At 37.0% G+C, this 13,938-nt stretch overlaps 1 protein-coding gene across 5 annotated transcripts in view; it reads right to left on the bottom strand.

The window, feature by feature from the left end:
• The window catches only part of LOC127434567 (protein phosphatase 3 catalytic subunit alpha-like), a 150,640-nt gene that overhangs the window by 67,228 nt on the left and 69,474 nt on the right, over nt 1-13,938 (bottom strand). For all 5 annotated transcript variants that reach the window (XM_051687421.1, XM_051687505.1, XM_051687583.1 and 2 more), the window contains one exon: nt 9,296-9,496. In XM_051687421.1, the coding sequence (XP_051543381.1) occupies nt 9,296-9,496 (201 nt within the window). The remainder of the gene's footprint in view (nt 1-9,295; nt 9,497-13,938) is intronic.

The raw sequence follows: 13,938 nt of genomic DNA, 5'->3' as shown, positions 1-13,938 counted from the left end.
ACAATTCCTTGGACTTCATGGCTTGGTTTGTGCTCTGACATGCACTGTTAACTGTGGGACCTTATATAGATAGGTGTGTGCCTTTCCAAATCATGTCCAATCAACTGAATTTACCACAGGTGGACTCCAATCAAGTTGTAGAAATATCTCAAGGATGATCGGTGTAAACAGGATGCACCTGAGCTCAATTTTGAGTGTCATGGCAAAGGCTATGAATACTTATGTACATGTGATTTTTTTTCCCGTTTTTTATTTTTAATAAATTTGCAAAGATTTCAAACAGACTTCTTTCACATTGTCATTATGGGGTATTGTTTGTAGAATTTTGAGGAAAATAATGAATTTCATCCATTTTGGAATAAGGCTGTAACATAACAAAATGTGGAAAAAGTGAAGCGCTGTGAATACTTTCCGGATGCACTGTGTGTGTGTGTGTGTGTGTGTGTATGTATGTATATATATATATATATATATATATATATATATATATATATATATATATATATATATATTTTTTTTTTTCCTGGGGTCAGCTTGTAATGATATTATGATCTGTGCCAAATTTAGTTTTTCATGACCATTTTCTATCTCCTCTCTATCCCTTAAAAGAATGGTTCACCCCAAAATTTTTATTCCGTCATTATTTACTCACCCTCATGTCGTTTCAAACCCGTATGACTTTCTTATAGTAATGAATATCTTGGTCTGTCTTTCCAATAAAATGCCAGTGAATAGTGCCTCATTTAGCGCCAAATTTAGTTTTTCATGACCAATTTCTATCTCCTCTCTATCCCTTAAAAGAATGGTTCACCCCAAAATTTTAATTCCGTCATTATTTACTCGCCCTCATGTCGTTTCAAACCCGTATGACTTTCTTATAGTAATGAATATCTTGGTCTGTCTTTCCAATAAAATGCCAGTGAATAGTGCCTCACTTTAAAGCTTAAAAAGGGACCTAAAAAATTTCCTAAATGTAGTCCATGCGACTTGTGCATCATATTCTAAGTGTTCACTGTGTGTGAATAAGCTCCTCTTATAGCGCTCACAAACACCAACAGACGACAAGATTTTCACAGGTTTAAATATCCGGTCGTTTCACACGCATCTCTTCATATGCCTCCTGAAGACTAGGAATATGGATTACTTTTATTATACTGAAACGAAATGAGGGTGAACAAAAATTGTCAAATTATGACATAATTTTCTTACTTGGGTGAACTATTTTGTAACTGTGCCTTAAAGATTTAATGTAAACACGTTATCTATCCTACTTCATCCTCAATACCACACAGTGACTGCGTACAATGAACTCTTATCTCAAAAGATCAAGGAAAAAGTGATTTCTCATGATATAAACTCATATCACTTTAATCACAGTGAAAACAATTTGCACTCTGACTGTGATCATCCACACAATGGCCGTATAGATATCAGAATTTCTAATATATGTTATTAGAACAGATCTGGCTCCAAAATGCTCAGGAAAAACAACCAAATTGAGTATATGTGAAAGCAGCTTTAGTTTCAGCCCCTGGGCAGTTCTCATAGAAGCTACTAGAACTAACATCCAGCCATTTGTCATTTCCACTAAGGGTGCTCCATTAATTACGGCAGACATAATTTAACAAGGCCCATTTAGCGTCTCCAGTTTAGATCCCAGTGCTCATTGCCATTACAGGAACCCAGACATTTAGGAAAAAAACAATTAGGTGGAGTGAATGGCACATGAAAGCCTAGACACATTGGAGCTGAATTCTCCATTGAGTCAGTTAGCAGTGATGGAGAAGAGGCTTATAATGTTGTATTTGTAGAAGAGCTTTTGCAAGACACTTGGCTGAGCAGTTCCCTGCCATTATCTCTTTCCTCGTAGCATGGTGAAGAGATCATATGTATCATCCTGACATGCATGTATATGACTGTTATTTATAGTAGTGTTTAAAGTCTGTGAGCTTGTTAACCAAACTGGCAGATTATCATGCTATGTACAGTATATGTGTCATGTTTCCTTCATGAATAGTTCCAGTTCTCCAGCTGTAATTGTGTGTAATTATGTTTACAGACAGTCAGTCATTCAGACGTTGTGAAGAGTGGAATCCCACTGAACGCAGGTGATCCAAAGTTGCTATTAAAGCTGCTGATTGACAGCTCTAAATCTCATTTATGATTAGCATGTCAGTGTTGTGCTTGGCTTTTCACTGTGCATCTCTAACCAACAGAACAGCTGATAAAAAGCTGGATTTCAAACATGGGTGCATTTGAATCAATACCACTATGCATAACAAAGAGACTTCAGATATGGTGACACACCCACACATACCGGACACACACTTCCACAGACATAACGCACAGCTCTCAAACATTCCCCCAGACTTCACATGCATTTTCAGTGGAAGTGGGACATTCCAATTTCTTTATTATTATAATTTTAAAAAACAAAGAAACATTCAGTTACTTCAAGATGATCATTCTGAGGCAATTTTGGGTCCATGTCTTGAGTTTGGCACATTTCAGACATGATATCTCATCGGATCCTGATATTGCTCTCCTTTATTTCCCAGATAAAAATGCTTCCAGGGCAGTCCCATAAGCGAGGCGTCACCATAGCGACATCACTGACAGAACGGTCAGTTTTGGACGTTTCCGTCACAGACTCTGCTATCTTCAGATATTAACGTGTGTTTAACCTATAATATGTTAAGTTTAAATAATATGTTTTATTATACTTCTAAATACATTATTTTAGTTGCATAATACTATCATATCATTATTTTAAATCCCCTAACCCAACCCAACCCCATCCCTTTTTTTTCCTCCCCTTTTTCTCCCCAATTTCCAATGTGCTCTAAGTCCTGGTGGTGGAGTAGTGGCTCGCCTCAATCCGGGTGGCGGAGGACAAATCTAATTGCCTCCACGTCCGAGACGTCAATCTGCGCATCTTATCACGTGGCTTGTTGAGCGCGTTACTGCGGAGACATAGCGCATGTGGAGGCTTCACGTTATTCTCTGCGGCATCCACGCACAACTCACCACGAGTGAGAACCACATTATCGCGACCACGAGGAGGTTACCCCATGTGACTCTACCCTCCCTAGCAACCAGGCCAATTTGGTTGCTTAGGAGACCTGACTGGAGTCACTTAGCATGCCCTGAATTTGAACTCGTGCCTCCAGGGGTGGTAGTCAGCGTCTTTACTTGCTGAGCTACCCAGGCCCCCCACCCAACCCCACAGTAATTTAGTCACAGTAATTTTATTAACAATACACTATAATATAGATATTTTTGAGCACCTAACCCCACCCCTATGCCTAAAACTAACCAATTCTCAACCATTAAGAAGACATAATAAGCAGGTAAAAGTACAGTTAATAAAACACTTTTATGGTCATTATGGTGATTTTCTCTTTTTTTGAGCTACAACTCAGACATTCTGAAAACTCCTTTTGTGTTCCATGGCAAACAAAATAAAAATTAAATGATAAAACAATAAGTAAATGATTACAGAATTTTCAATCCATTTAATTTTTAAATTTAACCTTGGGTAAAATAATGGAAAGCTCCAAAAATGATTTGAATACGGCATCTAAAATATGGACCAAGAAGTGACATTTAACATATGGATCAAGGGCAATGCTTTGGTGGTGAAGATAAAAAAGTTGCCCCAGTGACGTTTCGTCATGACACTGGCTATGTTTACAAGTACACCAATACTCAGGTTATTGCAATAACCGGAGTATAAGCAATAATCAGATTAAGATGTTTACATGATTTGGACAAACCTCTTCAATCCCGTAAACATGCTACTTGCCATTACTCAGATTATTTGTTGAGAAATGGAAGTGGTTGTGTTCCGCTCGCAAGGACAAACTAATTTGAAAGACTTGTTTCCTTGCCATTATTTTGCCATATATGGTCTTTTTATCTCACCAACATTCAATTCAGACTGCAACCGGACATCCACAACTCGGGAAATTGTCTTTTCTTCTGCCGTTGGACTGTAGATTCTGCAGTTGGTGAGCACCACTGCTGGAAAACGGTGCAAGGAACTGCGGTTTCACATGAAGCCAAGAAGTAAACGTAGCATCTGTTTCGTGATTTTTACAAACCTGTGCTTCAGCGTAACATCATCCGTCTGCAGCACTGGCGCAGGTGCACTTTGGTCAGAGTAGAAAAAATTTGATTAAAGCGTTTACATGCCTGTGCAAAGCGATTAAAATATGAGTACTCCACATATCTTACTGCAATTATCATTACTCTGTCTACATGATCTACAGTTTAATCGCAGTATTACCATAATCGCATTATAATCGCATTATAAGGGTGCATGTAAATAAAAAAAATCATATTATTTAATGCCACAAAACCATGCATGATCAGATATAATTATTCCTCATTGTTTTACAACACTCAAAGTATGAGACCTCTAAAACTGGCTCAAGTCCATATTTTACAGCTTTTACTCCACAGCACAGCTCCTTGCATTTCACCTCTGCTCATCTGATGCACATTTAAATTTATATGCTTCTTAGCAGATAATTTCTTACAACAGCAACTTACAATAAAATGCACAATGCATGTGAAATGGCAAGTAGCTGAAAATACATGACGTTTGCCAACATAATAATACACTTTTAAAAGCACCGTTTTCATCTAATAGCCTCAGCAGTTCATTCCAGGAGCATAAGATTCAATCGACAAGTAAGTGCATCAAAAACAATAACTTTTTGAAATCCTGAAAACATCCGTCTCTTTTTATCTCTGATATTAGCTTTGGGAAGGCACACCTGAATTCCTTTCACTGCTTACAGCAAATCCTCACAACAACTGCACAATGTAAAACTCTAACCCTTGAATGTAGTAATTTAGGCATTTCAGTGTGCCTTTCACAATCCAGGGAATTAAAGTCTTCACATTTGTAAGGACAACAATCTTTGATGTCATAAACAATGAAGCAGACTTTAATTAAAGGAGAGTAGTGGGAGGGAACTATGGAATGCTATTGTGTTAAACTGAGAGAAGAAAAACGATAAGAAGAAAAACAGGGTTTCCACAATTTTGTGACTACGGTGATAACGATTCACTCAACTCACTATTCGGTTCAGTTCACAATACTGAACTCGCGGTTCGGTTCATGATTTTTTAAACTAACACCCTGTCTACACCGGGCGCATCTGCTGACGTGATGCAACGGCTTGAGGCTGTCTACACTGGATGCGTCAACACGAATGTTCTAAACCATTTATTTGTGTTGTTGGCTGTAGTAGCACCAGCGTGTGCAGCGCAAAATGGAACAGGACACCTGTTTACTGTTTCTGTAGACAATGTAGATAGCATCACTGATTATAATGGGTTCTATTGCTTTTGACGCAAAGCGACGCTCGTGTCCGTTGTAGACAGGCTGTAAGCCTGAATCAAGAAAAGTTAAGATTGAAAGTTTTTTTTATTTTTTTTTATTATTAATATTACTTTAAAAACATATGCAAAATTCCTGAAAAAATAAGCTAAAACTACTGTTCTTAAAAGTGCTATATGATCCATCAGAGATATACTGGGACTAAAAATCAGCCTAGAACAGAGCAATAGTGACACCAAATGGAAATATTAGCTAATAATTCTGCTTACTGAAAATACAGAATTATGTTAGATACATATGCTGCTTATACACTCTCACTGATTACAAACATTAATTTTTTTTTAATTTTAAATAATAGCTTTTGATATCTAAATATTCTTTTCAAAAATACATATTTAATGGAAGTGCATGCTTTTCCAGTTAATTAATAATAATTTACTGATGAAATCAAATCAGACATGACATTTGATATTAGTATTATACATTATTTCCCCATAGCATTATTATGTATAATATTCAGCATAATATATATAGTAGTAGATTAATATCACATTCATATAATTAAACCTCTGAAAACTTTAATTTTCTCTCACGCAGTCAGAGCAGATAACTCTCACGCTTCTCATGGACATTCGATCCCTTACGCTGAAAAGGCACATCTCTCTCCTGCTCCTGGTGCTCCCTGTATTACGTTTGCTTTTTTGTTTCAGTTTCAGTTTTCGCAGTTACAGTACAACTTATTGTACAACACCTGTGGCTGCTAGTGTGCAACTGTATTTTAGAGCTCCTTGTGTGCAATGAAACAATTTCCATTTGTATACCCACGTTACGTAGGCATAGAACATTGCGCGTATTGGATAGAACAAATGATAAAATAATTGTAATAATAAAAAAGAATCTCCACGATGCGCATTGTCACATTTTTGAACTGCGATGCATCGTGCAAATTATATTCGCTATAAAAATTTACATATTTTTATATTTGCAAGTAAGCCATTAGTATGTTTTTATACCCCAGAAAACGTAAACACTGTGGCTCTGGCACAAAATATTTCTTTATTTGTTTGAGCATCCCTATCAGCACGACACATCAACAATGGCTCAACCAATGGCGTGAGTTTGTTCAACCAATGGAAGATTGGGGGATTGCTTAATCAGTTTTAACAATTAATTAAGCAAGGCAAGGATATACAGCAAGTCATTATTAGTTTCTTTATAATTTATCCTTTGTGTCACAAGCATAAATGACTACTGTGTGATACAGATGGCACTAATCTGAATTCACTGTTTATGCCATAAAAGAACTCATGATAGCTCTAATCAAGATTAAACTGATCCAAACCTCCAGATCTAATTCAGCATAAAGGCCTGCGGCTCTGTGAAGCCCTGAAGATAATTCAGATCAGACAGGAGGTCAAGGGTTAAAGATCTGCACTCATATGCTATGCAGTGGATGACAGTAATCAGTGAAGAAGGGGGTGTTGACAATGAGGGCAAAAAAAAAAAACAATTCTGCATTTGGAAGCGATTTTCTCACAGCCTGCCATGTGGGTTTATGAGTATAATTGCTGCCATTGTTAGCAAAAGGTTGTCCTTTTGCTCTTCGTTAATAAAGTCATCAAAAGAACTCATCAGAAAGTCTAATGAAGTCATGTAACAAAAGAGACAACCTAGAGCAGGAAACAAAAAAAAAAATTTTAATAAAAAAAAAAAAAAAAAAAAAAAGAGCAAGAGCGCATTTAGTAACTTTTTCAAACATCGATTTGGCGAAATAAATTTGTAAGAAGGAATAAGCGCCACATTTTAGATGGGTGTCTGCTCCAGCAGGTCACACAAAAGCAAAAAACTAATTCAGAACGTCAACACGACAGTTTAATTAGGGCTGCATATCCAACTACCTCACGATAAAATAAACATGGTGATGCATAGTCATAAGTCATGGCGATGCATTGTTATGCATCATGATATTATAATTGAATCAGTAATGAAACCGTGGCAGAAGCACAAGAGAGACCCAGTGTGTGTTTGCCAGAGAAAGTGAATCTGCAGGATAGGTTTAGATCTCTCTCTTCGCTTTATTTGTGCCTCATAGAAGCGGCTCTGATCAAACTGAGAAATGTTGGTTTCAGAGTTTCCGATTACAGAGTTTCATAACTAAACTTACCGGTAATTGAACTGCAGCAATAAACTGATGTACTATGGCCCCAAAAAGTATTTGGACACTTAAGACACTTAAATATGTATACTTATTGGTAGCACTTTACAATAAGGTTGTATTTTTGAACATTAGTAAAAGCTTTAGGTATCATTATCTAAAAATGACAATATACATTTACAGCATTTATTAATCTTGGTTAAAGGGATAGTTCACAAAAAATGAAAATTATCTCATCATTTATTCACCCTCATGCCGTCACAGATGTGTATGACTTTCATTCTTCTGCAGAACACAAATGAAGATTTTTAGAAGAATATCTCAGCTCTGTAAGTCCATACAATGCTAGTGAATGGTGATCAAAATTTTAAAGCTCCTAAAAGCACATAAAGGCAGCATAAAAGTAATCCATTCGACTCCAGTGGTTAAATCCATATCTTCTGAAGGGATGTGATAGGTGTGGGTGAGAAACAGATCAATATTTCTTAAAAAGATGAAGTATTTTTTTTTTTACTATAAATCTCCACTTTCACTTTCACATTATTATTTTGTTTTTGGCGATTTGCATCTTCGTGCATATTGCAACCTACTGGGCAGGGAGGAGAATTTAAAGTAAAAACTTAGGACTTAAATATTGATCTGCTTCTCACCCACACCTATCATATCTCTTCAGAATGTAACCACTGGAGTCATATAGATTACTTTTATACTGCCTTTATGTCCTTTTTGGAGCTTCAAAGTTCTGGCCACCATTCACTTGCATTGAATGGACCTACAGAGCTGAGATATTCTTCTAAAAATCTTCTTGTGTGTTCAAAAGAAGAAAAAGTTAACTGAGATGGAATGAGGAATCGATGATGAGAGAATGTTCATTTTTGGGTGAACTATTCCTTTTATGTTAATTTATAAATATACAATTGTTCATTGTTAGTTCATGTTAGTTCATATAGCATTAGCTAATGTTAACATTAACAACTTTTAATACTAAAAATGCATTTGTGTATGCTAAAATTAACATCAACCAAGATTAATAAGTGCTGTAAAAGTGTTGTTAATTGTTAGTTCGTGTTAACTAATATAGTTACCTCTGTAAAGTGTTACCTAATTATTTATTATAAAAACAATGCTTTGTATTATATATCAACATATTAAACCAATTATAACAAATGTCAAACCATTCATTTAAAAGAAATATACTGTAGCATACACACTTTTCAAGCAAAACATTATAAGTTTGTAAAGTTTCAAATTATAAAAAAAAAACAAACAAAAAAAACAGATACATTGTTCAAAATTTAGACAAAAAAATATTTTTTAGACAACTTTCTGGTAGTCAAAGTTAATAGAACATGTCCAAAGTAAATGTAATGAACTACACTTGTGTTACTCTGCTAGAACACCTGTGTGAACTTTAGGGGAACTGACTTCACTTGCATTCTACATCCACTAGAAATTGGTCCACTAACAGTTGGTTAAAAGTAATTGCAAGTCAGTTCTGAGAAAATGTCTAGCATAATTTGTTCCCAGATGCCACTTGTTTTTATATTTTGTTCTGTAATAAAATGAAACTCAGATATTTTAAGTGTGACTTCATTGTCCAAAAATGTCAAAATACTTTTTGGGGTCACTGTATGATTGTATCCACTAAGAAACTAGTGAAGACCCCCATCAAAACCTGTACTTGTGACCTTCTGCACTATCATGAATGCCCTGAGGCAAAGAGGGGGCTACACGGACTCTGCGTCCCCACCCATCCCCAGGAAGAGAAGGTGGAAACAGGGAACACTCACCTGTGACTGGGGCCTCTATGTCCAAGAGGTTCTTCTCGGAACGGAGGATGGCAGCACCCTCGCCGATTAATCGTAGCGCCACGCTCTCCTCCACGCGCCCTTCTTTGGTGAGGTGGGCCTTCAGGACATCTACTTTGGGTTTGCCCTCGCTGTCAAACACCTCCTTCACAGTCAGCCGGTGGCTAGGGGGAAACGGGACAGCTGGAAGAACAGAGAAGAGAGAAAAAACACTTTACTTTGTTTGACACAATCACTTCAATTACAGTTATATTGTTGCCGAAATCCAACGTTAAGGAGTATCTATCTATAGTTTGATTAACAATAGTGGTTTTCCACTGGTTTTGCTTCAGGACCCAGATTTGACACTGGATTACACTGACTGTACCACATTTTTATTTTTTTTTTAGCATGTAAAAGTTAACAAAAATGTCCTATAAATCAAACAATGGAATGCATTACTGCACAGGCCCAACAATATGCAAAACAACTGTTTGGTTTCATTGATTGATTGAATAGATGATTTCATCATCTCGACAGCCAATTATTCACTTTCTTCCTAAATGTTTCTTGAATTTCGATGACTTCATGCTCTCGGCAGCCAATAAGTCACTGCACACATTATGGTTTGCCCAAAATGCTTATCCTCGTTGAAAGTGAACCGGTATTTAATGGGTCTGTATGGGTCATATTTTCTTTTGCCCTGCACAGATTTGTCCATGTTGGCATCTGCATAATTTGGCTAGCTTCTTCCAAGTGAAAAAGATGAACTTGCAGCAATCTACCACAGAAACAAAAAAGCCATGGAAAGCATTTTCTCCACCCTTTTAAAGTTGACAAGCCTATTTATTTTGCAATCCTATCTAGGCAAAATTATGCAGTTACGTAAATGCACTGTTATTTGCATTGAGCATTGTTTTTCATGTCCGCAACCCATTTTTTGGGTCACAACCCACAGTTGAAAATGACCGATTTAAAACTTCATGTACAGTTATTCGGAAAAGCAATCTCCTGATCATCAAAGCCAGTATTATTATTGGAAATAATAACAGCGGTCATTCCTGTAAATTCAGGCAAACAAATATAAACCAAAACAAGCAGTTTGCCATCTGGAAAGGACACATGGGCACTTTAGCAGAAGCTAATTAGGGCTTCGAATTGGTGCATTCAGCATAACTAACATTTTGTGGCCTGGAAGCAGTAATTGTATTAGTGACACATACACATCACATTCAAACAAAACATCTCTCAATGGCTTGACAACTGACTCTGCATTCTGTCTAAACTTAACAAATGCACCACATAAATGAACAGAAAACGAGCAAGCGTGTTTGCAAATTGATACTAATTAGATACAATATTTTAGATCAATTTAGGGCAATTCTTGAATTATTTTCATGTTCCTTTCTATGCTGTAAATGAAGTATTGTATACACTGTATTAACTCACAGTACCCTGATTCCCTCCTGTCCAGTTATCCTTCATTTCTTCAAATCAAATGCTTTGAAAATAGATTGGTACATTGTAGAATAAGGCCGGGCTTACACGGTGCGAGTTCTGACACTCAGGAGGTCGTGAGCCCCAGCACACGTTACGAGTCAGTTTATCTGATAATCGTACAGATGCAGTGGTACACGACAAGACTTAACAACCTGACGAATTCCGAAACAATCGCACAAATGTTCGCGCTATTTATCATTTTAAGACATGAAGCCAAATGACGAGATTGCTTTAATTCCTTGTAGCTTTCGATTTAGAAATAAAAAAGAAGAATGGCATGGCCTGGGGCTGCATTATCTGAACTCATCTGCCAATTTAATCTCTACATATATATATATATATATATATATATATATATATATATATATATATATATATATATATATATATATATATATATATGTATGTGTGTGTGTGTGTGTGTGTGTGTGAGAATAATTATGAATAAATTATGAATAAATATGAATAATTATTACAAATGCTGTCCGACATTTGACAGATTCAGATTTCGAAGGGAGGCTGTGTGATTTCATGACTGCATACATCAATCATAACAACAGTGTGTTGCTGATGCCAGTTACTGCATGATAATAAAAGCACACAAAATGAACAAGATTAAAAAGGATGTGTGCAAAATTCACGCACCGTTTTTGCCGGTTATACTTGGATTTAATCTAAGCACAAACATAACGTTTAGTGCAGAATTGTGAGTTATTTTAATGAAGTATGTATTATTCAGCTTTAGATTTATGCCCTTCTCATCTGTGTCACACTGTCACTGCATGCATGTTGATAGCAGACATACTTAAGAAGTCTTGTCCATGTGAATGCTCTGTAAAGCCACACGTAGCAAAGTCTGATTGACAGGTACAACTTTCAACCAAGAAGTCCTTGGTTTCACCAGACATGCGCTTGGGGAGTTGAAAGATATCTCTCACATACAGTCATGTGAAAAATAAAGTACACCCTCCTTGAATTCTACGGTTTTACGTATCAGGACATAATAAAAATAATCTGGTCCTTAGCAGGTCTTAAAATTAGGTAAATACAACCTTAGATGAACAACAACACATGACATATTACTTTTCATTGTCATGATTTATTTAACAAAAATAAAGCCAAAATGGAGAAGCCATGTGTGAAAAACTAAAAGCTTGTAGAACCACCTTTAGCAGCAATAACTTCAAGTAATCGTTTTATGTATGACATTATCAGTCTCTCACATCGTTGTGGAGGAATTTTGGCCCACTCTTCTTTACAACGTTGCTTCAGTTCATTGAGGTTTGCGGGCATTTGTTTATGCACAGCTCTCTTAAGGTCCCGCCACAGCATTTCAATCGGGTTGAGGTCTGGACTTTGACTGGGACATTGCAACACTTTGATTCTTTTCTATTTCAGCCATTCTGTTGTAGATTTGCTGGTGTGCTTGGGATCATTGTCCTGTTGCATGACCCAATTTCAGCCAAGCTTTAGCTGTCGGACAGATGGCCTCATATTTGACTCTAGAATACTTTGGTATACAGAGGAGTTCATGGTCGACTCAATGACTGCAAGGTGCCCAGGTCCTGTGGCTGCAAAACAAGCCCAAATCATCACCCCTCTACCACCATGCTTGACAGTTGGTATGAGGTGTTTGTGCTGATATGCTGTGGTTTTCGCCAAACTTGGCGCAGTGTATTATGGCCAAACATCTCCACTTTGGTCTCGTCTGTCCAAAGGACATTGTTCCAGAAGTCTTGTGGTTTGTTCAGATGCAACTTTGCAAACTTAAGCCGTGCTGCCATGTTCATTTTAGAGAGAAGAGGCTCTCACCTGGCAACCCTTCCAAACAAATCATATTTGTTCAGTCTATTTCTAATTGTACTGTCATGAACTTTAACATTTAATATGCTAACTGAGGCCTGTAGATTCTCAGATGTAACTCTTGTTTTTTTGGCAATTTCTCTGAGCATTGCACGGTCTGACCTTGGGGTGAATTTGCTGGGATGTCCACTCCTGGGAAGATTGGCAACTGTCTTGAATGTTTTTGACTTGTGAATAATCTTTCTCACTGTAGAAAGATGGACTTTAAATTGTTTGGAAATGGCCTTATAACCCTTCCCAGATTGATGGGCAGCAACAATTGCTTCTCTAAGATCATTGCTGATGTCTTTCCTCCTTGGTTTTGTGTTAACACACACCTGAATGCTCCAAACCAGCAAACTGCTAAAACTTAGGCTTTTATAGTGGTGGTCACAATTGCTGATGATCAATTAATTAAGGGCATTTGATTAGCAGCACCTGGCTACTACTTAGCCTCTTAATTCCTATGGAAGCAGTAAGGGTGTACATAGTTTTTCACACATGGCTTCTCCATTTTGGCTTTATTTTTGTTAAATAAATCATGACACGGTGTAATATGTCATGTGTTGTTGTTCATCTGAGGTTATATTTACCTAATTTTAAGACCTGCTAAGGACCAGATGATTTTTATTATGTCCTGATATGTAAAACAATAGAATTAAAGGAGGGTGTACTTTCTTTTTCACATGACTGTATCCACTATCGTGTATATACAATTATAACAGATGCTATATCCCGCTAAATGTAGCTCTAGAATTAAAAACGTCTGCAAGTATGATGAATAAAAATAGATAATGACGGACATTTTAAAACTCTGTCCATAAGAGTGATAAAGATTGTTTTCTAGCGTAACCCATATGTCAAATGATTTGTTTGAGGAGCAGAAAACAGCATGGCATTTCTCTAGAATCCTTCCCAGTGATGTGGTCATGAATAATATGGGAAAAACAGTTTTAACAAGACCATTTTCTCCAAATGTGTAAAAGCTTCATGAACACTCAGTTTTCATTGATTGTGTGAGTTGTAACACCTTCTCCTGATTGGTCAACTTCAGGTAGATCGCCAAACCGGCTCGTTCAATCACACACCTCACGAATACAAGCTGACAGTGGGCAAATTTTTTAGACAGTTAAAAAAATTATCGGGAGGTCGTGATCTGCTCGTAAGCCACTCGGCTCCGCTCGTAATTCCTCTCACACGATGCGAGCCGCGACCACACAAGCACCAACGATTACTATGCGATCTCTCCCGACCAGAAAAAAACGGATGGGAGCTCGCACGACAGCTGAAAATCGCACTGTGTA

Source organism: Myxocyprinus asiaticus, chromosome 1 (assembly GCF_019703515.2).
Source record: "Myxocyprinus asiaticus isolate MX2 ecotype Aquarium Trade chromosome 1, UBuf_Myxa_2, whole genome shotgun sequence".
Classification (NCBI taxonomy): Eukaryota; Metazoa; Chordata; class Actinopteri; order Cypriniformes; family Catostomidae; genus Myxocyprinus; species Myxocyprinus asiaticus.
This window is presented reverse-complemented; position numbering and strand designations above follow the sequence as displayed.